Consider the following 27,709-nt stretch of genomic DNA (forward strand, 5'->3'; position numbering starts at 1 on the left):
CACGTGGCATGGTTTGGTATAAAGCTTCGAGTTACTTGGGAATGATTCTATCTCCCAAGGAGACGCCTTGACACTGTGACCAGCTGTCTTGGTTTGCCTGGGATTGAGGGTTTCCTAGCATGGAGAACTTTCAGTGGTAAAACCAGGAAGTTCTGGGTAAACTGGAACAAGTTGCTCTCCAACTTGTGGGCAGAGGTAAGATCCCAACGCGGAGGCTGGAACACAGTCACCAGGTCTTCCTAGGAACAGTGGAGTCTTCTTTCCACTCCAATCATTGTAATTAAAGTCACCATGACAGTCTCAACTGCCATTTATAGAGAACTTTCCAAAGGCTGTCTACTGTAGTGAGTGCCTCATGTAATCCCTACTGCTACCTGGGACAGTTTCCTTAATCCCAGGCCACTTCACAGATGAGGACCCCAAGGCCAGGGCTAGTGGGGAGACTTGCCTGTACCCAGGATCTGAACCTCCCTGACTCCAGACCCCCCTCTAGGGGTCCCTGAGTCTCTAACCCTGCCACTGGGGAGAACTGATCTGCCTGTATCAGGACACAGGTGTTCAGGTAACACGCCATGTTCTCACTCACTGGTGTACTTGGAATTTGACAAATTCTCAAAATGTTTGCATGGAAGAAAAGGAAATTGGGCTACAGATCAATTATCTGTCTTCCTGTTTGTATCTGCGTGGCTAGTCTTCATCTAGAGGTCTGCCTTTTGTGGGAAACTGACAATTCTGGGTCATCACTGTCTCAGTAACGGCTGCTCCCCACAGGATGGGCAGCCTCAGATGAGACAGATTCTGAGGCCCATTCTTGAAGCCCTTGCAGAAGTAGTTCCTCTTTTTTTTGGAGAGACAGAGTCTCACTTTATGGCCCTCAGTAGAGTGCCATGATGTCACAGCTCACAGCAACCTCCAACTCCTGGGCTCAAGCGATTCTCTTGCCTCAGCCTCCCGAGTAGCTGGGACTACAGGCACCTGCCACGACGCCCAGCTATTTTGTGGTTGCAGTTCAGCCGGGGTCGGGTTTGAACCCGCCACCCTCGGTATATGGGGCCGGCGCCTTACCGACTGAGCCACAGGCACCGCCCAGTAGTTCCTCTTTTTTCTTGTCTAGTCAGGATTTGTCTCAGATGGCAAGTGAGGGGGACAAATGTGATGGAACCAGACCAGAGTCTACTCCCGTTAATGAAAAGAAGAACCCTCTAGATAACACCCAGATAGCACTATTAGCATTGGGTCTTGTGCCACAACACAGAGATGAAGAGGCCCAGGCTGAGGTCCCGCCTGCTCCCCTCCTAACCCCCCCTGGTGACCTCAATCCCCATGGCAACCCTGGGCTGGATGGTGCAAACATCAACATCTCTGACCCCCTGGGGAAGTAAAGCCAGCCTGACTTTGAGGACATTTCAACCTGGGCAAGGTCACTGCTTGCAGCCTAGGGTGGATCAGAAGGAAAGCTGGCATTGGGTGGCCGCTGTCCACTGCTGTCCTGGCTAAATTGCTCTCTGAGTTGAGGGTCCAGGCCCCCCATGACCCACTTCTCATGGTGACTGCCCTATTCAAAGATGGGCCCAGGGCTAGGCCAGTGTTCCTGGACCCTCCTATGGCTGTGCCCCCTGCACCATGGCAAATTGCAAAGCTGCCTGTTTTGCTGAGGCAGCTTTTTTGATAACTCAGGCCTGAGTTAAAACCCTCTAATGGCTTTCCATTGCACTCAGAATAAAGTCCAAGGCCTGTCTGCATGCTCTGGGCCCTGGCCTGGCTCACTGACCTTGGCTCCTGACATCCTCCCACTTTCTGGTCTTCTTTCTATGCAACACTCCAAACTACCCCTTCCTCTGTGCTCTGCAGGCACCGAGCCCTCTGCTTAGAACTCCTCCCTCAGCTCATGTACCTGGTTCCTTCTTACTGTTTGTTTCAGACTCAGCTCAAATGCCATCTCCTCAGGAGGCCTTTTTGGACCACCCATCCGGTGGTGCCTCTGCTCTGCCATCTCTGTTACGTGGTCCCTATTTTGCTACCTCCCCTTGTCCTATTGATTACGTCTCTCAGGCTAATGGACAGCTCCTCAAGGTCATGATGTGATTGTCACGTTCACTGCAGAGATCTCAGTGCTGACATCAGCCCCTGGCACTGAGGGGCTCAGCACACAGTCATAGAAAGGATGAGACCCTGGGCGGCGCCTGTGGCTCAGTGAGTAAGGCGCCAGCCCCATATGCCGAGGGTGGCGGGTTCAAACCCAGCCCCGGCCAAACTGCAACCAAAAAATAGCCGGGCGTTGTGGCGGGCGCCTGTAGTCCCAGCTGCTCGGGAGGCTGAGGCAAGAGAATCGCGTAAGCCCAAGAGTTAAGAGGTTGCTGTGAGCCGTGTGACGCCACGGCACTCTACCCGAGGGCGGTACAGTGAGACTCTGTCTCTACAAAAAAAAAAAAAAAAAAAAAGAAAGGATGAGACCCTATACAGCAGGAGCTCAGGAGACCTCGTCGCCATCAAGAGGAACAACGGATGTCCACAGCATCTTCACGGGGTCTATAAAAATCAGAGATGGCAGAAAACACCTGCAGGGGGTGTGGGCCCTGTCTCAGGCTTCACAGAGACCATGTGATACTGGAAGTGGGGGAGCTAAAACACCCTTCCTTGGATGGTTCATCAAGAAGAGGGGCCCCTGGGTTCTACATAGACCACTTCACTGTAGACTCCTTTGAGAGGAGGAGAGATGGAGCCCCCTGGAGACCTCACAGACAGCATCTCCTAGTTACAACAACCTGAACCCTATCCTGGTATTTTTAGCATCTGTGCCTGCGGGAACAAGTAACTGCTAAGGGGAGGCAGGTAAGTGGCCTCGGAAGGCTGGGCTGGGGTCACTCACTCTCCACGTAGAACACGCCCACTTTGTCCGAGTCCGACATGGAAATGTAGAGTGTTATCTCGTATCCAGCTGGGAGGCGGTCGGGGCCTTTGGTCCGCAGGATCATCTGGGACATGTCCTTGAGGTCTGCAGGCAGATGTGTGGGAGGTTACTAGACCTGCTGTGGGGACCCTAGCTCACTGCTGCCTTTTACTTTTACAATTAGGGAAAAGAAATCCCCACCGGTATGTATTATGAAAACTATAGAAAAGCATAAAGGAGAATAAAAAAACAAGTTGTCATCTCCACCACTGGAGATTACTTCCTATTAACCTTTTGAGAATTTCTTTCCAGTCCTTTCTACATATGTGGTAACTTAAAAAAAAAATACAGTTCCAATTGAACTGTATTTACAGTTTTGTCTTCTGTTTTAAGCAAGAGTGGGTATTTGAGCCTACCATCCCAGGGGTCTCAAGTTCATGCTGGCCTCATCCTTGGCCCAGCCCCAGACTTGGCAGGGATCTTTCCACTGCCCCCTGCCAGCACCTTCCTTGCTGTAGACTTTGTCATCACTGCAGTCCTCCTTGGGCAACCAGGGTGTTTCTCGGTCACAGTTCACCAGCAGGATGGCCCCCTGGCCCTCGGGGCCCCAGGTCCAGGATGCCTGCATGACAGGAAGAGAAGTTAGTGGCTGCTCCTGTATCCTAGTGCAGACCTTGCAGGAAGGACACCAGAGAGACAGCCCAGGGTGAGGATAAAGAGTAGCCACCGCCCATTGGGTCAGCTGTGACCTGGAAAATGTGAATCTCAAGATCGATGACCACGGAGGGTCAGTGTAGCATCAAAGACCAGCTTGACATGCTCCGAGAGCTCTAAACGGGGCTGGTGTTGTTCTCCACTTTCTGTGCTGTAGCCAGAGCTCTGTTAGAACAAACTCAGACCAGATTGTGTTGCTTCCCTGCTCTCAGCTGCATCAGGAGCTCCTGGGTGACTTACGAAGGTGACTGACAAAGTCCTGACTCCTCGCTGTGGCCTACGAGGCCTGGCAAGACCTGCCCAACTGTCTGCCTCCCTCTACCGTGCTCATGCTGCTCTGCCAACCTGGGACCTTTCTGCTCCACAAAGACCCAAGCTCCTTGGCCTTTGCCCATGCAGGTCCCTCTGCCTGGAACACCGTCCTGCCTCTATCCACCTGGCCTCTTGCCAACTTGCCTCCTCTTTGGTCACAGTGTGCCTGTCCCTTCTTCCTGGAAGCCCTTCTGATTGTCCAGAACAATGTAGCTCCCCCGAGTACACACCTGTGTGTACCTCCTTTTCAGGAGGACTCAGGGTGATTATGGTGACACAGCTGCCCACGTCATCCTTTATTTAATGTGGACTGTGGGCTCCCTAAAGGCAGGAGCTGTGTTTCCTCTTATTTCTTCTGCATCCCCTCAGCCTGCCTTACTCCTGGAATATAAAAGATGCTCAACAAGTATCTACGAGATAAGTGAAGAAAAGGTGAAAACATAATTGGCCCAGGTGGAGAAACTCTGGCCGAAGTCCAGCTCACAGGGATTGTGTGACTTTGCCAAGATCTCAGAGCCCCTTGGAGGAGGTTGGGAGCCTTCTCCCCAGGGCTGCTGGGCCTCAGAGGCCTCTAGGGAGTCCACTGCTGCATGCTTTGGCCACAGAGACAGGGCATGGTGTGAGTGGGGCTGACCTGGAGCTGAGGCAGAGCCCTACTCCAAAGCCTGAAAGAATAGGTTCCCCGATAGGCCTGAGAACCCCAACCCCACCTGCAGCCAAGTAGCCTGCCCCTGACTTCTCATTGGACTATATTCATTTTACTTTAAATACCCAACTATTTCTAATTTAACCTAGGCTTCAGAGTGCTATTATGGAAGTCATACATGTATATGACCATGGCATAAATTTAAATGAAACAAAGGGCAGAGAATAGGAAGTGGTTAGAAACCACAGCCTAGATGCATGCAAAGCAAAACTGATGGAGCTGGCCAGGTGTAGTGGCTCACACCTGTAATCCCAGCACTCTGGGAGGCTGAGGCAGGTGGATCGCTTGAGCTCAGGAGTTCAAGACCAGTCTGAGCAAGATCGAGACCTCATCTCTACTAAAAATAGAAAAATTAGCCGAGCATTGTAGTATGTAGTCCCAGCTACCTGGGAGGCTGTGGTTGTTTGAGGTTGCTGTGAGCTATGATGCCACAGTACTCAACCCAGGGCAAAAGAGTGAGACTCTGACTCAAAAAACAAAGAAACAAAAATAAAAGCCAGGGCAGCGCCTGTGGCTTGGTGAGTAGGTGCCGGCCCCATATACAGAGGGTGGTGGGTTCAAACCCAGCCCCAGCCAAACTGCAACAAAAAAATAGCCGGGCATTGTGGCAGGCGCCTGTAGTCCCAGCTACTCGGGAGGCTGAGGCAAGAGAATCACCTAAGCCCAAGAGCTGGAGGTTGCTGTGGCTGTGATGCCTCAGCACTCTACCGAGGGTGACAAAGTGAGACTCTGTCTCTAAAAAAAGAAATAAATAACATAAAAAAAAAAAAAAAAAAAAACTAAACTGGATTCAGCTCCTGTGGCTCAAGCGGCTAAGGTGCCAGCCACATACACCTGAGCTGGCGGGTTTGAATCCAGCCCGGGCCCACCAAACAACAATGATGGCTGCAACCAAAAAATAGACGGGCGTTGTGGGTGCCTGTAGTCCCAGCTACTTGGGAGGCTGAGGCAGGAGAATCACTTGAGCCCAGGAGTTGGAGGTTGCTGTGAGCTGTGATGCCACGGCACTCTACCCAGGGTGACAGCTTGAGGCTCTATCTCAAAAAAAAAAAAAAAAAAAAACCCAAAAAACAAAAACAAAAAAACAAAACTGATGAAGCTTAAAAACTGAATTGAGGAAAAAACACGAAACAGAATGAAATTGAGAACACCACGTTCCCTGTCTGCACAAATTAAAAATCTACACGCACCAACCACACCATATGTTTCCCAAGAATTTTAAGAACAGAAATAGACACATTATGCCCATTAAAACGGTCCTTTGGGGGGGAGCAAATGGGTGTGTGGAATGCAAGATAAAAGATGGTACATAAATGAATAAATGAACAAATGAATGCAGGAAGGAAGAGAAACAGGAGAGGGAGGCCGGGCGCGGTGGCTCACGCCTGCAATCCTAGCACTCCAGGAAGCCAGGAGGGTGGATTGCTTGAGCGCAGTTCCAGGACAGCCTGAGGAAGCGTGAGACTCTGTCTCTACTAAAAATAGAAAAAACTAGGCAGGCAAGGTGGTGCAGGCCTGTAGTTCCAGCTACTTGGGAGGCTGAGATAAATGGAATGCTCAAGCCCAAGAGTTTGAGGTTACTGTGAGCTATGATGACATGGCACTCTACTGAAGGTGACAGAGTGAGACTCTGTCTCAAAAAACAACAATGACAAAAAAAGATAAAGGAAGTGGAGGGGGCTGTGAAGGTACCATCACAGACGCTGATGTGACTTGAAGCAAAAATGGTGAAAGTAACCATCTGAGGGTCTCCCCCTGCTGCCTCTGTTTTAAAAGAAAAGGCGGAATAATAAGAACAAAGGCCTTCACAGCACATTTACTCTTTCCAATCGTTCTTTCCCATCCCATGGACAGGGAAACTGAGACTCAGGATCCTGCTCCGTAGCTCTCTCTATAAGGAGCCTGGGCTCCTGGGTGGGCTCTGTCATGGGTATGCTGTGTGTCCGGGGGCCTGTCTTGGACTTTAGTCTCCTGGTCTATGAAATCGGAGCTGTCTGCTTTGGGGGGGGGAACTGTGGCTGCCTGCAGGATTCAGTCTGGGGCTCAGCTCTCCAAAGCCCCCAGTTCAGGGTAGCGTCTGCCTTGCCTCTGCCCTGCCAGCTGGGTACCTTCTTCGGGTTGTTCTTTTCCACCACGCCATCCCGGTCTGCGTCCACGTCCAGGGAGATTTCTGGGGACAAGAGACATAGGTGAGTTGCTGAGCCTGACCGATAGGGTGGGGTGTGCACATGAGGAAGACCTGAGGAGTTAGGGTGCGTCCCACCCATTCACTTGCTCACTGGAAAGGAAGGGCCTTGCTAGGGTCATCTTATCCATGTGCTGGCCTTGACCTCCCACCAGCTGCTGCAGAACGTCAGCAGACATGGTACAAACTTCGTAGCTTTAAGAGGAGCTGCCAGGTGGGTCATGCTCTTCCACCACTTCATTGTTCTGGGTGGAGGTGGAGGGGATGATCCTGGCTGCACAGTTCTGGGAGCCACAGTTTAGACAGGTGAAGTCACATGCGCAAAGTCACACAGGTTGTGCTGGCAGAACTGGGGTATACAGCGTAGTCGGTCTGATTCTTATGTAGCTCATATTTTGAAAATTTCCAGGCACATGGTCCCCTAACTGCCTTTCCAAGTCAGTCCTGGCACGTGTGTGTGTGTGTACACATGCGACCACGTGTGTGCGTGTCTTCTTCCAGAATTCCCAGTGGTCTGGATTCTACCTCCGAGGACTAAGGGTGGGAAACTGTGCCTGCAGCCCCTTTCAATCTGAAGATGCCTGTGAGTCCAGGGTTCCAGATAGAAGGTCCAGGGCCCGGCTCCCACTTATTCCTTTTCTTGGGGAAGGGACTCTTAGCATTCCCAGGCTTGCCACGGAGACAGGCTTTGTGGAGTCTACAGGGCAGTGAAAAAGTTTAGCATCCGACACTGCTGGATTCCATGCCTGGTTCTCTGCTTAGCTGTGTGACTTCGGGCAGGTTAGACAACATCTCTGAGTCCCAGTTTTCTCCCCTCTCACAAAGGGCCCTTCCCAGTTACAGCAGGTGCATGAACTGTAATGGTAGGCAAATGCTGAGCCAAAGAATTCTTTGTTATGGGGTCGCCCTGTGTATCATGGGATGCTTACTATCATCTCTGGCCTTTACCCACTAGATGCCAATAACCACCCCCCACACACACACCAGTTGTGATGATAAAAAATGTCTCCAGATACTGTCTAATGGCTCTGGGGAAGCAAAATTGCCCTGAGTTAGAGTACAGACTGAAAGGGCAGGGTAGGGACTGTTATCGGGAAGGTGTTGGGAGTGTCGCAAAGATGACATGTACCAGTTCCAGGCCCTTGGAGCTGCCCAAGTGGGCTTGTCCCACGCTGAGCATGACTTGGACCATGGGTGGGAATGAAGGCATTCCTGGTCAGTTCCCTTGGCAGGTACGCCTCCTGCCTGCCTGGAAGGAGGGTAGGAGGAAGGTCCTGGCAGAGGAAGGACACTGATGTCACCCTTCTCCAGGGTGGCTCAGCCCAATGAGTCCAGGGATTACACTCAAGCCCTCCCTCTGCCTACAGCTTGATCCTTCCTGACCCCACGTGTGGTCTAATTCACAGCCCTGCCATGTTAGACATTGTAGGTGTAATTTATAAACTCTGCCCACCAGTCCCATTCTCGCATCACTCTTGAGCAGCTACTGTGTTCTGGACCCTGTAGCAGGGACCATATGCACACTGTCTGCTCGCAGGGAGTCTCCATCCCGGGAGATGAGGAGCACTGCCCCCACGGCCCCCATTTCCCAGGTGAGCAAACCCAGGCTCAGAGAAGTTGCTGGCTGGCAAATGGGCTGGGATTCTGGGAGGCTGGTGCAGGATAAGGATTGTAGAGAAAAGAGGGGAAGGTAGTACCATCAGCAGCTATCACAGAGATCACAGAGGCTGAGGGCTCAGCTGCAGGAGCAACATTGGTTTTGGCTCCCAGACCTTGAACTTTCTAGCCAGTCACACCCCAGTGAATGCCGCCTTTCAGGGAGCTGGCTTCCCTTTCTGCTGCAGACCCAGCTTGCTTCTCACGATAACAATCTCTCCCCTGTGTGCACTTCAGTCTGCAGCTGAGTGTCAGGTTCTCCTCTCAATCATGGGGTGGGTGGGGGCGTTATCTCCCCCCCCCCATACAGACAGGAAACCCGCTGGGGGTTTCCCCAGAGTGCAGAGCCAGGTCCCCGCACTGGGCCTCTGCTCTTTGCTGCTCCCTCCACTTGCCCAGGCCATGTCTGCCTGCAAAGTCCTAACACCTGCTGCCCCAGGGTCACTCCCAGAGGCTATAAAGCGATGCCATGCCCCAGTGCGGAGTGTCTGTCAAAGCCATGGGTCACAGGAGAGGTGTGTGAAGTGCTTTAGGCTGCATTATGTCATTATGAATTTCTTATATTCAAAAAATTTGTTAATGTACTATTCGTGCACAATGTAAAAAATATCAAATAAAACAGTAACAAACTGCTTCTAAAGAAAAGCAGCAGTTCCCCATCCAGCCCTTCTCAGCTGCCCGAGGCAGCCTCCCTCATAATAAATAATACGCTTGTTGCTATTTCATGGTTATTAAATTCAGAGAGGTTTCATTGCCTTCCTGTTGTGAAATTTTGACGTTTCATAATTAGGCTCTCTTATCACACTTCTCCCAACCTCTCACGGTGCTTCAGAATTTCTCTTATGAGTCATACCTGTCCCCATAGCAACTGAAATGATATCTTCCCCCTTCTGTCCTCCCTGAGAGGCTGTCACGGTACAAGCCCCTAGGGCTTCTCCCCTGCAAGACGTCCCCCAGTGTCCAGTCCAGCTAAACTCCAAACGCTGCAGGGGAGGACAGTAGGGCTGTCGTGACCTGCCCTCAGCAGTGCCCTCTTGAGATGGCTCTGCCTTCCTGAGGGGGAGGAGGGGGAGGACCTCAGTTTCAGACCTCTGGGCTCCAGACGACATTTCCCGGAGGCTCTGGATACTGCCTCAGCTCCCCAGAATAGCCCCAACGTGTCAGGTGGCTCTTAATGGGAAATGTCACCAGGATTGAGTTCAACGAAGTCTGCCCTGAGTCTCAAGATACTGAGGCCTCAGCTGTAACCCAGAAGCACAAAAATTCTGGCGGGCTGCTGGCCCCCTGGATGGTGGCAGGGTGCCTGGCCTTCTTGCCTTACTAAGCAGCTTGGGTGTGGTGGGAGGAAGGACTCCCTCCCCCACAGCCAACCAGAGCAAGTACCCCAGGCTGTGGGGAGGGGACACAGGGCTGAGCTCCTTAAATTGATGCTAAAATTCACAAGACTCCAGACCCCGACCTGTGTGTGCCACTCCCACTGCCAGGACCACAGCAAGGAGGGTGGGACTGTTCCTCCTGTCCTGTGCCTCCCACTTTCCCCTGAACAGAGCAGGTTTTGCACATAGATCAGCCCTAACCAGGGTCTTGAAGGTCTTCAGGGACTTAGCTGAAAACCCTCATTTTAGAGCTTGGAAAAAGTGAGGCCTAAAGAGAGGTGGCTGCTTGTCTAGGTCACACAGCAACTCCTTGACAGGATTGGGACCAAGACCCAGGACTTTGATTTGGTCAAGGGCACCACGGGTTTGTCCCCAAATCCCAGCAGGAAGACTGAGGGACAGTAAGTTTCTTTAACTTCACCCAGGCAAAGAGAAAATGTGGCCACCCCAAGAGGAAGGGAGAAAAGAGAACACGGGCTGAGCACCCACTCTTTGCCTTGGCACACATGATCCCACTGAATCCTTGTAACCCCCACCCAAGAGTGCTCTGTGCAGCCCACTGTGCAGATGAAGAAACTGAGGCTCAGGGGGATAATGTGACTTGCTCAAGGTCACAATGTGGTGGGAGGGGGGCCCAAGCAGGAGCTTAGATTTATTTCTGTCTACTCTGACACCAGGGCTCTTTCTGCTCAGTGAGGGCTCCCCAGGACAGGACAAGGACAAGACAGACTCACGTATGTCTTGGGGTGGGGGTAGTCCCAGCATCTTAGGACATTCAAGGTATCCCTGCCTTCGATGTGCTGCTTCTGAAAGATGGTTCAGGGTATCAGCCTTGAGGGTTCCTGGCACCTGGAAGGGACAAACTGACCAAGGCTTCCCAGGGAAACCAAATTTTCACCAGGGTCCCTGGTGGAACAGTAAGCTCAATGGGGGGAGTGTTTCATAAAGCTTTGTTTTTGCAAAGTAAATGACTTATCTTTTTGTCTGAGATTATGCCCTATTTTTTTAGGTGTTAGAATGATAGGGATAGTTGATGGCCAATTGTTTTACTGTCTTTGGGCAGGGGTGGGGAGTACAGGGAGAAGGGACATTTTGGAATGCAACTGCTCAGGACTTGTGGGAGCTAAATATGCACTTGTTAAGTGAAAGCGCACCCTCAGAACCTCAGAAGGTTGGGCTCGGTCATTGCTCATGGACGTATTTAGAATCTTCGGCAGTCTCATCCCTGTGGCTCCCTCTGAGCACAAGCTCTGTAGTCTTACAGAGAGGAGAAGAATGTCCTGCCTCCTGAGGGCCATTTATTTTGCTGTCTGTCCTAAGTCCATTTTGCTCTGGGGGAAGTCTTGGTGGTGGTGCAGTCAGCCTTGTGGGATCACCCTCCCTCGACAGGTCTCTGGCACCTGCCCTCCCTGCCTACGTCCTCATGTGTCCCTGTCTCTGTAGGATTAGGTTTCCTCAGGGACAGTCATCTGAGACAGCCAGGAGGCTCTGTGCATGTGTGGTCAGACACGTGCCAGGACTCAGCACAATCCCAGGGGCTTTGGTTACTATCTGCCAAGGCCCCCCAGGGCTGTCCAGAGGAGGGCCTCACCCCAGGATTGGACACCCCCTTCATGCAGAAAAAGGGATGGGGTGACCAGCAACCAAGCCCACTTGGGAATTAGCTGAGAAGCAAACAGTCTTGCTCTTGAGTCTGTTTCAGTAGCTAAGAGCACGGGCTGGAGAAGGCAGGTCTGGCTGGGGAGCACATTGTTTTTTGGGGGGAGGTTCCAGGACCCTCTAAGAAGGTGAGATAACTAAAATGACTGTCCCACCAGCTACTTTTCAGGAGAGTGGCCTCCGGCAAGGTTCATTTTCTGAATCTTAACTTTTTTCATCTGTAAAATGGGGTTAGTAATAATGTCCATTATTATTATCCTTGGAATAATTGTAGGAATAGATTGAAATCATGAAGGTAGGACGTCCAGTATTGGAGTCTGGCAAACTGTAGGTGCTCAATAAATGCCAGGTGTTTATCACACACACCACCCCCACCAAAGCACACAGCACAGCCCTAGCCACAGAGAAGGTATAACAGAAGGAAAGACATCATCATCGTTTCTAAAGCGCTCAGGATATAGTTGGCTCTCAATAACTGGTAGTTCCCTTCCCCTGCCATGTTGCAATCTGTCAATTTAAACCAAGGCTGGATGAACAAAGTGACCCTATGAAATATTCTCCTGGCTTAAACATTTTATGATTAAAAAATAAATAAAATAAAATAAAAGTAATGCCTCTGCATTACTGCAGGAGGGTTGAGTGCCCGAAGGTTCAGAGGATCACATTCCTAGGTCCTGTTGAGTCAGCCTGGGCTCCACCACCCCAGCACGCCGGCCTGGCACCCCAGCAGGGCCGTATGGGGCAATGGGTAATACTCCTGGGTTCTGGGTTCAACCTGCCATTGAGGTGCTATGTCACATTGAACAAATTCCCTAACTCTCTGGGCCTGACCATCCTTGTGGGTCAAATGAAGGGCTTGGACTCAGTGAGTTAAGGACCCAGGGCTGCCAGGCAGGGCTGGATGTGTGGAGGGGACAGGGGACAGTGGCAGGCTTTATAGGTTGTGGCCATTTCCCTCCCCATGAGAGGGAAGCTCTTTTCCAGCTGCAGGAGAGATGCGGGGAAAGGATAGTTTCCTTTTGTTCCTTGTGGTCCACCCACAGAGACTGGGAAGGGGACCCTGTCATTTGGGTGAGTTGCTGGCAGATCAGAGTACACCTCTTCCTGGGAGAAGCCCCCAACCCCAGCACAGAAGGCCAGGACACCCAGAGACCTGCATTATTGAGAAGCCGCTCCAAGTGCAGGGTCTGAGAAGGCAGTGGTGCCGGGCCCTGGGGGATGGAGGTACCAAGGCCGCAGCCACACCGACTCACCAACGGCTGTGAGGAAGAGCCCGGCCTGGTCGATGGGAAAACTCCCCTCTTTGTCATAGTAGTTGATGGTGACCTTGGTGGGGAGGAGGTGCAGCAGGATAGAGAGAAGAGCAGAGATCACAGATCACAAGCAGGAAAACCTGAAGTAACTGCCCCGCCCTGACTCGTGCCGCACAGCTTGTCAAGCCAACCCTCTCCAAACATCGGCACCGCCTCCTCTAGGAAGCACTCCTGGGTTGGAGGGCAGTTTCTCCCAGATAATCGAGCTAGATGAGGGACTCCCCTCTTGCTGGCTCTGTTTGTAGCCAGGATTCCGTCTGCCTTCCCATGCCCATGTGCATTCTGCAAAGTCCCCCATCTGCCAAGTTGTATGTCTAACTCCTGCTGAACTCTCAGGACAGGGCTGAGAATGTTTTCTCTGGATAATGCCCAGTGCTGTCACAAGGTGAAGTTCATAGTTAGAGGACCCAGAGAGGAGACAGTTCCATTCTCAGCTTCACTACTTGGGCAAATCCCCCCATGGGGGTTTGCCATCCCATTTGATAAACAGCGAGACTGAGGATGCTTGGGATTGTAACTTCCCATGATTCTGTGGTTCTGAGCTTGACTTTCCATCATTCAGCAGGCTACAATTTCCCCTTTCGTGAAGCCATCATCCCATGGTCTAACACTGAGCTGTCCAGCACAGCAGCCGCTAGCCTACATGGCCAATGGGCACTGGAAATGTGTCTAGTCTGAGCTGAGACACAGGTGTAAAACACACTGGATTTAGATTTGGAATAGAAAAATAATACAAACTATCTTATTGATAATTTTGTATTTGGCCTGGCACACTGGCTCAGGGCTATAATCCGAGCACTCTTGGAGGCCAAGGTGGGTGGATTCTCTGAGCTCAGGAGTTTGAGATCAGCCTGAACAAGATTGAGACAAAAAAAAAAAAAAAAAAAAAAAAAAAATAGAAAAACTATCCAGGTGCTGTGTGCCTGTAGTCCTAGCTACTCAGGAGGCTGAGGCAAGAGGATTGCTGGAGCTTAAGAGTTTGAGGTCACTGCCTAAGATGTTACCACACTCTACCCAGGGCGACAGAAAACAAAAAAAAAGAAGAAAAAAATTTTTATATTGATGACATGTCAGAAAGGTGATATTTTGACATATGGGGTTAAGTAATATATATTATGAAAATTAATTTCACCTGTTTCTTTTTGCTTCTTCAACTAGAAAAAACTGAAATTGACGTGCATTTTGTTTCTATGGGAGGAGCCCTGTCTAGTCTGCCTCCACCCCTGGGTGGCCCCATGCCCTGTGGCCCCCACAGAAGGTGGACTTCCCCAGATGTGGTACCTTGTCGCTGCTGGCCTCGGTGCTCGCCTGGTTCATGGTAAGCCGCAGTGTGGTGGTGGGTGAGAGAGCCCAGCGCTGTTTGCCGTTGGTGGCCACCTCCTCTGCCTCTCCATCCCGCACCACCTCCACATGCACGTGCTCCGAGTGCTTCAGGCTGAAGGTCTTGGCCTCGGCCGGAGCTGCACTGTGGGGAGAGAAAAAGAGAGGATCATGGGGACCCTTAGGGCAGGTGGGACAAGGGGCTTTGGGAGGAGACTTCTGGAGGGCCAAAGGGCTTCCCACATTATCTGGTCTGCGGGACCCTAAAGGAGCCAGCTACACTGCAGTCTACTGATAGCAAAGAGGGCACTTACTGGACACAGATCCCTCAGGCCTGTCTCCTGGGATCTGAATTCTTCACAAGCTCTCTACTGCCTCTGATGGGTGGCCAGCATTGGGAGCCACCTGATCCTGAAGCAAATGAGTTTGTTTCAAAGGCAAAGGTAGGCCTAGAACCCAGCCTCCCTACCCAGGTCACTGAGTGAAGTGCTGAGTTCTCATGGGACGAAGCCTGGACCCCAGCCCTCACACAGCATGGGTGCCCTGCCTCTGTTACAAAGATTCCTCACCTACCCTGCCACGGCTTTCTTAGCCTAGAAGTCCCCATATTCTTACAGTCATTCCTTGGGGTTCAAGGGTGGTTTTCCATTGAAAGGGAAATATTTTGGCGATTCTTTTTTTTTTGGCCGGGGCTGGGTTTGAACCCACCACCTCCAGCATATGGGACCGGCGCCCTATTCCTTGAGCCACAGGCGCCGCCCTATTTTGGTGATTCTTGATAAGTCATTAAGACTTCAGGGAGGGAGAACCAACTGGTTTGATTTGGCTGCTATGGACTGAATGTGTCTCCCCCAAATTCTCATGTTGAAGAACGGTATTTGGAGACAGGGCTTTTAGGAGGTAGTTAAGGTTAAATGAGGTCAGAAGGGGGAGGTTCTAATTCAATAGAATTGGTGGCCTTGTAAGAAGAGAGAGTAGGGGGGTCCTCTTCCTACACTCACAGACAAACACACACAGGAAAGGCTGCGGGAGGACCCAGTAACAAGTCTGGCCATCTGCAAGCCAGACTTCCAGCCTCCAGAACTGTGAGCAAATAAATCTGTTCTTAAGCCACCCTGTCTACGGTGTTCTGCTGTGGCAGCTCAGGCCGACTAAGACACTGGCTTAAGGAGAGGTGACAGGAAGGCCGGGGAGGCCAGGGGAGGAAGGTGGCCAGGGCTGGTGGTTTTGTTAAATCCAGCCCCTGGTCTGAAGGTTCCTAAAGGCCCAAGAGGGTTCATAGGGATTTAAGTGGGATTCCCATGGGATTTGTGACTAAGACATAGGAATAAGTGTGTCTCGAAGGCACAGCTGCTCTTTGGGGGGCCTGGGTTCCAGGAATTCTAAATTACAGCTGTGCTTTAGAGCTGACGGGGGGTTTCTCTTTTAAAGCTGGAGATTCGGGGATTCCATCCCTGCAGACTCTGGCTGGCATGACCCAGGCCCGGCCAGGGCAGCTGAAGATGGCAGCAGTAGCCAGGGTTGAATGAATGAGAGGTCTAGGGCAGCAAAGTACAGTGCAGCAGCACCTGGAGGGCTTGCCAAACACAGACCGCAGGCCCCGCCTCAGCTTTAGCAGGTCTGGAGTGGGACCCGGGCATTTGCATTTCTAACTTGTTTCCAGGAACTACTGATGCTCCTGGTCCTGGGGCCACACTTGGAGAACCACTGGTTGAGACATCTAGTAGTATGGTCCAGTGGATAGAGCCCTGGGGTGGCTGTGTGTTGCAGAGCCTGCCAGGCAGTTTGTCTTTAACCCACTGACCCCTGAGCTGCTGGCAAAGACCACGGACCTTGGGCATTGGCAGGAGAGAGTAGGCAGGGCTCCACAGCCTGGGCCCAATGCCGGGAGAGAAGCTTAGTCCAGAAGCCCCAGGCCCACCCTATTTCTCGTCCCTCTGCCCCTTCCAAAATCCTCAGCCAGTTGTGGGGACGCTGGGCTGATGTGAGGCTGGACACATGTTGGCCGTGGCCTGCCATCCTCTGTCTGTATCTATCATTAGGAGAAGCACAAAAGCCCTGGATGGGGGTGGGGTATGGGTGCAGAGAGCTGGATGTGAGTCCAGTTTTGCCACTAACTTTCTGAGGGGGTCTTGAGCATGTTCCTTGCATCATCTGAGTGTCTATCTACCTACCCCTAAGTGGGAGGGCTGCCACCCTTTGCTTCATAGCTCTTATCTTTCATCCCTCATAGGGCTGGGTCATGTTTTGCAGTGTGGTGTTGCTATGTGGTACCTGTCCTCTGGGCTGTGGGCCTCTTGTGGGCAGTCCTGTCCCCATCCTTCAGAACCCGGCCCACCCAGGATGTGTCCCATCACACACACCCAGGAACGAGGGCAGAACTCTGCAGGGTGGAAGGTGAACCGAGCCCAATGGGAGGTGTGGGTATGAACCTGGGATGCTTTAGGTGGCACATGGAGGGACAATTGAAAAGAAGATGGATGTGTTTATCAAGTGCAGTATCTTTTTATGACAACTGATAAACCGTGCCATTTGTGGCAATACTATAAAATCACTGATTAAAATAAAGTTATGAAGAAGAACATGAGTTGGTTTAAAGAAAAATGTTAATAGTGCTACAGGTGGAAGATGGTTTGGGCAAAACTCGTGAGAGTCTGGGAAATCATGGACTTGGGTCTGGGAGACATTTCTCTATGCAAGTTTCAGCTTTGCCCATCAACTTGCTGGGTGGCCTTGGGCCAGGGGGTTTCCCTCTCTCAGTTTCATGGAGTGTTAAATGAGAGATGGGACCTGCTTCATTCCTCTCGGCCAGTGAGAAACCAGAGGAGGCCCCAGAGGCTCCAGAGAGTTAACGCCTGGCCCACGTTATAGCTTCAGGGCCCCACACCCTCCCACCACCAAGCACCAGTCCTGCTCCCAGCTGAGCAAACAGCTATTCTTACAGAAACCCTGGCAGAAGCAACAAAGGTGCCATTGTCCCTCTGCAGATCTGTTGGCTGTCCTCCTCCCCAGGATTCTTAGAATCCCCACCTAAGAGCCCAGGGCTGCAGGCAATTGAATTGCCTGCAGGGAAGGACCCAGCACAGTATCCAAGGAAAAGGAGTGGGAGCAGGAATGGTGAGGACCTTCCTGCCTATCGGAAAGAGGCTAATAAGTTCAGGGCAGCCAGTCCCCAAACCACATCTGCTTTGCCCACCCAGACCCAGGACATGGTCACGCTCAATGTAGTCTTTGGGAATCAATGAATGAATGGACCCACCTTCTTGGCTCTCTAAGCTGTATCACCAGAGCGATTTTTTAAAGAACAGAAATCAGGTCACTTGCTTGCCTGAAAAGATTCACTGGCTACTCAGTGCCTACCCTTACAATAAAATCCAAGCTCTTTAGCCTTATGTTTAACCAGCGGCACTTGGCCACCGCATCTCAGCCCCGTTTTCTGTGACTCCTTCTAGCCCCTAGATTCCCCACATCGTTCCCTTTCACTGTGCACCTGCTGTTCCTTCGACCTGCAAGACTTTCTCCTGACTTTTCTGCCCAGTAAATGTCCGCCTCTCCTTGAAGACCCAACCCAACTGATTCATCCTTGTGGTTTCTGTCCCTGTGGCAGTTAGTTCCCTGAAGGTAGGGATTGCATCCTCTTTTTTTATTTTTGTTTCAGCCCCTGACCTAGTGCAGGCACACAGTAAGTATAAATTGTTTGCAGCAGGAGGGCTGGAAGAGGAGTTCACTCATTCACTCTGCAGACAATCTCTGACCACTTACTATGTGCCAGGCCCAGTTCTGGGTGCTGGAGGTAGATTGGTGAAAAAGATAATAAATTCCCTCGGCCTATGGTGTTTGTATTCTGGTGGAGGAAAAAGACTTTCGATCGGGTTAAACAATTCATTGTGTGATTACAGCTATGATAATTCCTATACAGGAGAAATGTGGAGTGTCACGAGGCTCCAGTCTGGGGTTCAAAGAAAGATTCCCTGAGAAGTGGCATTTAAGCTTTGCACTCCCAAAGATAGATAGGGTGCATGCCAGGCTAGCACCCATGACTCCCTCCTCAGGCTCCTATAAAGGAATGGATTAAACCAGCAGTTCATAAATCTGAGTGCTTATCAATCAGCATTGTCTACCGGGCTTGCTAGGTGGGGCCTAAGAAACTGTATGTCTGACGAGCTCCCAAGTGCTGCTGGTCTAGGGCCACAGTTTGAGAACCACTGAATTGGACAAAGGGAGGGGAAGAAGAGGAGCAGAGATTTCCAAGCAGCAGGACAGCCTGGGTGATGGCCCAAGGAAGAAGTCAGCCCAGCATGTTCAAGAAACTGAAAAGAAGAGGGTGTGACCGGAGTTTGTGGAGAATAGTGGGAGGAGTTCTAGATCGTGGCCTTTCTCCTGAGAGTAGAGGGAAGTCACTGATGGTTTCTAAGCAGGGGTAACAAGGTAACTTTTGCACTGTGGACTGATCACCCAGTGGGTAGGGCAGGGATGGATTTCAAGAGAGCAATAGAAGAGGTGGGGAACCAGTGAGGAGGTGCCTGTAGCTGCCCAGGAGAGTGATTGTGGTGCCTTGGTACTAAGTGGTGGCCATGGAAATGGAGAGAAATGGCCAGTTGGTGGGTGTTAAGCAGGGGGTATCTTCCCAGCCCCATAAATGCGGTGTGGCCTCTGGAAAGCCACCCAGCTTCCCTGGTCTTAGCTCTATCAGTGGGGAGGGTCACTGGCTTGGCCTTGCAGGGATGGGGTGGCTCACTCAGCCCCAGACTTGAAGACATGAAGTGCCTGCTCTTTGCTAGCATCTGGCTCTCTCTGCCTGTCCACCTGACCGGGGCCTCATTAACACCAGCTGGGTCTCATCCCCAGAGTGACCCCAGCTCCTGGCAGCCTGAGTGTGACATTTTGTCTATGGGTCTTTATAGGAGCCTGAGGGGGGAGTTGTGGGTGCTAGCCTGGCATGCAAACCCATGGTGAGCAGGGGGGAGACAAGGACCCGGGCTGGGAAGATCTCGGGCCAGACTTCACACCTAGTGCTCGGCACGGTGGTGGCTGGAGCGCAGAGGGTGGGCAGCTGTGCTGGACAGGGATCCGCAGAGGCAAACCATGACATCTACTTCCAGCGAGCTTCCTTCTCCACCTGGTGCCTCCAGCTGCCCCGAGCCACTCCTCAGGGAAGAAACAACCTCTTCTATAGCTACTATCCTCCTCAAAAACCTTCAACAATTCCTTTCGATCTACAGAACAAAATCTGATGCCTGATCAATACATTCAGAGCCCCAGTTTGAGCTCACTGACCCTCTAGAGTTAACCTCCAGGCCACTGAAACTGTGCCCTTCCTGCGTCCATGTGCTCCAACTTTCCTGCCAGCTACCTCTGCCCCTGCGTGCCATATCCTTGATCTGTCTCTGAACCTCTTTTTGTTTTTTTTTTTGTAGTTTTTGGCTGGGGCTGGGTTTGAACCTGCCACCTCCAGCATATGGGACCAGCGCCCTACTCCTTGAGCCACAGCGCCGCCCTGAACCTCTGTTTTTCAAGACCTAGCTCAGTTATCACCTCTTCCAGGAAGTCTTCCCTGATCTCATCAGCTAGAATACATCTCTCTTCCTCGGCTGGTGCCTCAAACGACACTTAGAAAGTGTTCAATGTTTTTCTCCCATGAGTGTTATGAACTCCTAGATGGCAGGGACCATGTCTCACTATTATTTGTTTTAATAATATTAGAAAAACCCCAATACTAATTTATAACTACTTGTATAGTATTTATTATTATTTTCCTATTATTATTACCAGCTCCCCAGAGAACTACTTATGATGTGCCAGGCACTGTGCCAAGTGCTTTTCTACAAGCTCTCAGTTCATCCTTCTAATAACCCCTCGAGGCCTGTACCAATGCCACGCCATTTTACAGATAAACATACTGAGGCTCAAGTCTCAGGGGCAGAAATGGGGGAGTGTGAGGTGAAACCAAGCTCTCTGAGATCTGGGCCACGATGCTCCAGCCCTGGGAGAGAATCCGTAGTCGGGAGTCTTCCCCAAGGTCCTCTAAGTTAGGGGCATCTGGTGGAGGGTGGTGGGGAAGGTTAGGCCTGGCCAGGAGAGGACTGAAGGAGAGGCCTTTAGGGACCTCTCAAGCCCCCTATTTGTTTTATAGGTGGGACGCAGAGACCTGGAAAGGGGATACCTAAGGCTGGCCTCTTATCTTGGGCTCTTAGGTGAATAACCAAGATTAGCAGGGCTGGGCCTGTCAAAGCCCATGGGCACAGGTCTGGTATGGCTGGGCAGGGGAGGATGGCCTTGGGAAGGTGGCCTCCCCCAAAGTTTAACGGGTGTGCCAGGCCAGTTGGGGTGGGCCCTGCGGCACCCTCCTGCCACCGTGTTCTCATCGTAATTCAGGGCCCTCTGGCCAATAGGGGAAGGACCTTGGAGACCCCAGCTATGCAGGAGTTTGTGGGCCAGGTCCTCCTTAGCACCCTCCCAGCCCCAGGGAACTGGCCTGAAACCGGAGCTCCACAGCAGCCCCTGGCAAGGCCTCCCGTTTAGGGCTGAGTGCTCTGGGTGTTGTTCTAATTTATGGGGCCACCTGACATGGCCTGAATTCCTCCTACCGTCATTCTTTCAGGAGCAAGTGTGGCTTTGGCCAAGCTAGGCCATATGCCCTTGACCTTCCACAGGCCCATCCAGTGGTGCAATTCCCTTGAGGCTGGGGGTGGGGAACTCAGCCCCATCACAGGCCAGTCCACATGCATCACTGGCCATGTCCATTCATTCATTCACTCAACCAAGGAGCCCTTCATTGACTCAAGGGAGGCTAGCGAGCAAGGAGGAGGCATGTTTTAATACCAGTCCCAGGAAGGAGCGTGGCAGAGTGGTTAGGGGGCTGGGCCCTGCATCCACCATTTACCAGCTCTGCCACCCTGTACAAACATTCCTCACTGCAGGTTCTAACCTGTAAAAGGAGGGCAATAATGGCATCCAGCTCTAAAGCGGCTTTGAGGTTTAAGCACATGTACAGTATTAAATACGCATGAGAAGAAGGTGCAAAGTGTTGAGAAGACTGCTGGATACATAAGGTACAAAATAAGTGCTCAGTAAACATTAGCTAGTAATATTAGGTAAATAATAAGATGTAATAAGATGGAGAGTGCCCAGGGCCCAGGTAAGGGTACCATGACATGGGGCAATCAAAGAAGGCTGCTTGGAGGAGGTGACCTTTGAGCTGATACTTGACCGATGAGAGTCAGGCCTTTGGAGGTCTGGGGGACAGCATTCCAGGAAGGTGGAACAACAACTCAGAGGCCCCGAGGTGGGAATGAGCTTGGCGTGTTCAAGGGTAAGGGCATCCACACAGCCAGCATGGCCGGGATGGAGTGTGTGCCGTAGGATTGCCAGGAGGGATCAGTGAGGTGAGGCCTGCTGGCATGTTGTTGGGGAGGGGAGCCCACAGCATCACTGCAAACTGGACTCAGACCCTCCTGGGCTTTGTCCTAATAATATATTTTATTTTATTTTTTGAGACAGAGTCTCACTATGTTGCCCTGGGTAGAGTGCCGTGGCATCACAGCTCACAGCAACCTCAGACTCCTGGGCTTAAGCAATTCTCTTGCCTCATCCTCCCAAGTAGCTGGGACTACAGGCACCCGCCACAACACCCAGATACCTAATAATACTTTTAAAAACAAAGAAATCCCTAGCACTCAGACCAACCAAGAGACAGAGAAAGTCTGGGAGTGGGTCTGTACCAGAGTCTAGGAACTCCTGCCCTGGTTCCCTATTCCCATCTTATGCCAAAGAGTGACAGGCAAGGCTCTGTCAGGGAAGATGGCTGGTCAGCCTCTGCCTTGGGGAGTCCCGGGGAAGAGGCAGGAGTTCACCCCCACCTGCCACCTCCCACCTCATGGGCTCATGGTCAGGTCAGATGTAACGACTGTTGCCACTGCTGTGCTGAGGCAAGAGACAGTTATTAACATTGTCTTTTTGTCCTGAAGCTCCTGCAGACCTCAGGATTTGGCCTCTGTCTACCAAGAAGGAAAAGGGAACACCTGTGTTAAAGAACCTTCCCTCCCTTTAGACAGATACATAAACTGAGGGAGGGACAGGAGAAGCTACCTCCAAGTTCTGCTTTGTGGGTCAGTGGGAGAGTCGAGTGGAGGGTGACCACCCCACTCCTTTACTCCAAGACTGCCCTCTCTCCCATCCTTCCCGACTCAGGAGTGTCCACGCCTCCAGTGCATGGAAAACATCACTCACAAAGGGGTAGGTGGTCTGGGTGAAACCAAATCTGAGGATGTTACTCCCTTTGTGCCTTCTCTCCAACTTCAAGTCCAAATCACTTAAGGACCCAAGCCAGCCCCAGCGAAGAAGCCGCTGCCAGCTATAGGGACCACTGGGAGAGATGGGGTGAGCCAGGCGTACCTGTGCCAGACCTAAGGTGAATCTATTTGGGACTAGCAGAAGGAAATAGCAAGTTATATTTCTTTGAAAAAAAAAAAATTATTTTGATTTGTTTATCAGGCTCAGGCAAGGCTCAAACTCGCTGCCCCTGGTGTGTGGGGCTGGCATGCTAACCACTGAGCTATGGTGGCCAGCTCGCAGCAAGCTGTCTTTGCTAACAATCATGAAGTACAATCTCTAGGAAAAATCCTACTTCTTTCTGTTCATCTACTCATAACTTGCTGGAGACTAGCAGTCAGAAGGTGGCTAGGTCGAGGCATCCATCCCTGAAGAGTCAGTTTTGCAGGAAGGAAGTGTGTGCCCCCTTCCCAGGGTGGCCTGAGTGACTCATTGAGGCACAACAAAGTGGTTGGAAGTTCATCATCGTGACCTTGTGTACAACTTCTACTGGGTACCAGGTCTTTCCTTATATTCTCTGATTGCCTTTCATTTGGGTCAATGGAGTTTCAGATAGGTTAAGCAATTTGCTTAAAGTTGCACAGACAGTGGGTAGGAACTTGGTCTGGGTGACTTCAAATTCTGCCTCTTTTCACTGCCTGGCTGGCTTCTTAGCCCCTCAGAGCAGCCTTCACTGTGAGCGATCCTGCAGGGGAGGAGGGAGGGAGCTCACACTGGCAGGGCAGTTCCTGCCAGGATCACAAGGTCTTTTGGGGCAGATGAGGCCCCTGCTGTGTGCTTGGAGGGGAAGAGGCTACATCTGCCTCTCTGGAAAGGGAGCCCAGTGCTCTTAATGGGTGCTGAGCCTGTTTGCTCATCCTCGTGACTCAGGAGGAGTGAGGTCAGGACACCACCCTCTAATAACTGGGCCTAGTGTCCACCAGGCCTTGTGCCTTGGGGTCTATTAAGACCTTGAGGGTATCACTTGGCAACTTGAGCCAGAATCTGTCTATGCTGGAAAGGACTCGGAGGTAAGTAGAGGGCCAAAGGGCTTGGATGAAGTCTCTGGGGGCAGTGGGCTTGTGGCCAGGTGCAGGGTGGAAGGGACATAGGCTGAGACAGTCATCCAGCTTTACCTGCTGGTTTTAGGTCACACAGAAGAGAGTGGAGGATAACAGCATGAGTTCTGAGTCAGCCAGACCTGTCCCTGAGTCCAGTGGCCTCATCTCTCTGAGCCTCACCTTCCTCATCTACAAAATGGGATGATCCAAGAAGCACTTTGAGGCTACGCATTTGATTCCTAAGTGCTTACTTATTAATACTGACAGAAGCTCTTATTACACAGACATTATAAGTAACAACAGCAGTCACAGCCCAGGCTCCTTAGTCGTGGAAGAGGCTTCCTTCTGCTAGACCAGTGAGTCTCAACTGAGGGTAATTTTGCCCCCTGCCAGGGGACTGCTGGCATTGTCTTTAGACATTTTTGATGGTCACAATTTGGGGCTTGCTACTTGCATCTAGGGGAGAAGGGTTAGGGGTGCCACTAAACAGCCTATGTTACACAGGACAGCTCCCACAACAGAGGACTATCTGGCCCCAAAGGCAATAGTGCTGAGATTGAGAAACTCTGCTTCAGACCTGTGCTGTTTGGGACAGTGGCTACCAGCACGTGTGGCCACCAGCACATGTGGCTAGTGAGCCCCTGAAATGCAGTCAACCCATGTTGAGATCTGCTGAAGGGTACAATACACATGGGGTTGCAAAGACTTATCATGAAAAAAGAATGTAAATTCCCTCATCAATAATTTCCCTATTGATTACATATTGAAATAATATTTTGGATATATTGGGTTAAATAAAATGTTATTAAGTTTGATTGCATCTATTTAACTTTTAAAAAATGTAGACTACGGGCGGCGCCTGTGGCTCAGTGAGTAGGGCGCTGGCCCCATATGCCGAGGGTGGGGGGTTCAAACCCAGCCCCGGCCAAACTGCAACAACAAAAGAATAGCCGGGCGTTGTGGCGGGCACCTGTAGTCCCAGCTGCTCGGGAGGCTGAGGCAAGAGAATCACGTACGCCCAAGAGCTGGAGGTTACTGTGAGCCGTGTGACGCCACGGCACTCTACCGAGGCAGTAAAGTGAGACTCTGTCTCTACAAAAAAAATGAAAAAAATAAAAAAAAAATATGTAGACTACTAGAATATTTAAGATGACAAATGTGGCTTTATTGTGGCTCACATTTGATTTCTTTCGGACAGTGGTCGTCTAGGCTGCGCTGACCCTCTTGTAGGTCCTGGGGAATCTTGAGTGAAGGTGAGGGGTGTGGGTTGTAATGGCTTTGCTGGTGTCTTGAAAAGGCAAAGGGAATTATCACACTCTGCCCCTTGCTAGAGGGAGGATGAACTTGTCCCTGCCCCACCTGGCTGGGCCTTTCTTTGCCAGGATGGAGCGAAGAGAGGGGGCCTGAGAAGGACCCCTCCTTTACTCCCTATTCCCCACTGAAGGCATCACGTCAGCCTTTCAGGCTGCACCAATAGTGCCTCAGCAAACAAACAGGCGGCTATAGTGACAGCTGAGGCTTAGAGACCTGAGCACTCTGGCTCTCAGCCCACTGCCTGGCAGTCCCCAGTTCAGAGATGGGGGTGGGGTAAGGAGGGGAACTCTCCTAGACCACTGGTGTGTGGACCACACTCTAATGGCAGTGTTACAACCTGCAGAGATTACCCAGTCTACACGTAGGATAACTGAGGCCCAGGCCAAGGCGGTAGCTGAGGCCAGGGGCAGAGAAACCAAGAAGGTCCCTGGGCCTGGGACTTGATGGTATCAGAGTGGCCAGTGTCTCTATGGAGACTGGCTGGGCAGATGGGAGGGCTGCCAGGGACACAGGAGGTGAAGGAGAGGATGGGCTGTGGAGGGTGTGTGGGGAGACAGACGGATGGGGTTTGGCGGGGGCTGGGCAGAAGCAGGGCGCTGCAGGTGTCAGAATGATTTAGGAGCAATAAGCCACGATGGCACCTCCATGTGAGCCCAGCTTGAGGCAGAGAGTGTTTAGACCCTCCTGGATCTCAGCACAGTGTCCCACCTCAGAGTCATGCAAGCCCTTCCCCCATATAGCACTGACCTCTCCAACCCTAGCAATGGGAAACGTTTCAATAGAATGGAATAGTCTACTCAGGGGTCCTCAAACTCCACATGAGGCAGTGTGATTGTATTTGTTTCCGTTTTGTTTTTTACTTCAAAATAAGATATGTGCAATGTGCATAGGAATTTATTCATACATATTTTTTAAACTATAGTCTGGCCCTCCAATGGTCTGAGGGACAGTGAACCGGCCCCCTGTTTAAAAAGTTTGAGGACCTCTGGTACCCCGGGGGTGCCTGCTCTTGTCTGACCTCAAATGCTTAGAATAGAGAGCTGCAGATGAAACCCCAGCCCCATCCTCCAGGGGGCTTGTCCGGCCCTTCATTCACATCTTCACGTCTCCAGCCCACACACTAGGTAGGATGGGTTATGGACTTGGCTGTTTCTTGGGGGCTGGGGTTAGTGGTAGAGCCCTACCTTATGTCCTGTGGTCTCAGAAATGCTGCACTCCACCAAGTTGGTGGATAGAGAGAAGAGGGGCAGGAGCGGGATCCTGAATCAGGCTCCCTCTTCTGACAAAGACCCCACCCCAAGTCCCCTACCTCAGCTGGATGGAATATGGTCCCTCTCTGGTCCCAGGGTGAAGTTAGGGGAAGGCATTTGGGGACTTGGAGCTCATGGCCAGTGCCTGGGGACAGGCAACAACCATCAGCTGCCACCCCCAGGAGAAATCAGAGTGTGAGCCAAGTCCAGTCCAGAACCGGATTCTGCCCCGGGGCAGCTCCTCTCTGGGCCTGCCCCAGGAGGCCCACCTGCTGGGAGGCAGGAGTGGAGGCTGGGCTGGGGTGGGCGGCCAGACAGGAGGGCCTGAGCGGAAGGGAAGGGATGTGCTGAGGGCAAGTGGGGAAGTGAAAGGGGAGAGGGTGGTGGGGCAGCTGAGGAGGTGCCCAGGTCGCCTTGAGAGAGACTGGAGAGGGCTGGGTTAAATAAAATGTTATTAAGTTTGATTGCACCTATTTAACTTTTAAAAAATGTAGACTACGGGCGGCGCCTGTGGCTCAATGAGTAGGGCGTCGGCCCCATATGCTGAGGGTGGCGGGTTCAAACCGAGCCCCGGCCAAACTGCAACAACAAAAAAATAGCCGGGCGTTGTGGCGGGCGCCTGTAGTCCCAGCTGCTTGGGAGGCTGAGGCAAGGGAATCACATAAGCCCAAGAGCTGGAGGTTACTGTGAGCCGTGTGACGCCACGGCACTCTACCGAGGGCAGTAAAGGGGACTTGGAGCTCATGGCCAGTGCCTGGGGACAGGCAACAACCATCAGCTGCCACCCCCAGGAGAAATCAGAGCTAGGGGAAGACAGCCGCGAGGGGCAGGGGTCTGCGAAGAGCAGTAAGGGAGCTGGGGCTGAGGCTGTGTCAGGGTGTTTGGGAGGATCTCAGGTTTTCGGAGAGGCGGACACAAGGTCTGGTGGTTGTCAGGTTTCTGGGCGAGGTTTTTAGGATTTCAGGGCGTGGAACCCTAGGGATGAGGACTAACGGGGTTAGTAGAAGGCTGTCCACGTCCTCCAGTGTGCGGAAAGGTCTCAGGATTTCTGGGGGCGTAACCTGAGGTCGGAGGGGTCTCGCGCCGGCGCAGTGGCCTGGCTCACCTGTAGACATCGGTCCAGAGGAAGGTGCCCAGCACGTACACCGCCTCGACGCGGCTCCCGTACTGCAGCCGCACGGTCCGCTCACGCAGCATCTCCCCGGTCCGCAGTGCCGGCCCCGCGCCGCTCCGCCGCTCGCTGGTGCAAGGCCGCTGGGAGCACCTGCCGCAGGTGAGCCCTCGGGCAAGCAGCCTCTGAGCCCAGCGCCCCGCGCGGTGTCTTTTCTGCCTCCGGTAGGCGGAGCGTGGGCGTGGCGGCCGCCGGACCCCTCCCACACGGAGCCGCAGGTCTGTCCATCACCCGTGGCCCCGCCCCCAACTCGTCTCCCTCCTCTTGCTCGGACCCCGCCCTGATCTGGGCGAAGCCTGCAGTGAAATCATTCTTTCATCCAATAAATCTTCAGTGGGCGCCCAGGAGCCAGGTGCCAGGACGCAGGGCCCCGTCTCCCCACGCGGGAGTGGAGAGAGTGTGCCCTAACCCAGCCGGGGGTCCGGGGAGGCTTTCCTGAAGAGGGAATGACTGAACTTTCTTAAAGGAGGCG

At 52.1% G+C, this 27,709-nt stretch overlaps 1 protein-coding gene across 1 annotated transcript in view; it reads right to left on the reverse strand.

The window, feature by feature from the left end:
• The window catches only part of PADI2 (peptidyl arginine deiminase 2), a 47,760-nt gene extending 20,381 nt beyond the window's left edge, over window positions 1-27,379 (reverse strand). The window contains exons 1-6 of the mRNA XM_053576926.1: window positions 27,172-27,379; window positions 14,093-14,276; window positions 12,752-12,824; window positions 6,731-6,792; window positions 3,395-3,512; window positions 2,870-2,995 (exon numbers count right to left, since the gene is read on the reverse strand). Of these exons, the coding sequence (XP_053432901.1) occupies window positions 2,870-2,995; window positions 3,395-3,512; window positions 6,731-6,792; window positions 12,752-12,824; window positions 14,093-14,276; window positions 27,172-27,263 (655 nt within the window). The 5' untranslated portion in view covers window positions 27,264-27,379. The remainder of the gene's footprint in view (window positions 1-2,869; window positions 2,996-3,394; window positions 3,513-6,730; window positions 6,793-12,751; window positions 12,825-14,092; window positions 14,277-27,171) is intronic.
• Window positions 27,380-27,709: the final 330 nt, after the last annotated feature.

The sequence above is a fragment of the Nycticebus coucang genome, chromosome 22 (assembly GCF_027406575.1).
Source record: "Nycticebus coucang isolate mNycCou1 chromosome 22, mNycCou1.pri, whole genome shotgun sequence".
In the NCBI taxonomy this organism is placed as follows: domain Eukaryota; kingdom Metazoa; phylum Chordata; class Mammalia; order Primates; family Lorisidae; genus Nycticebus; species Nycticebus coucang.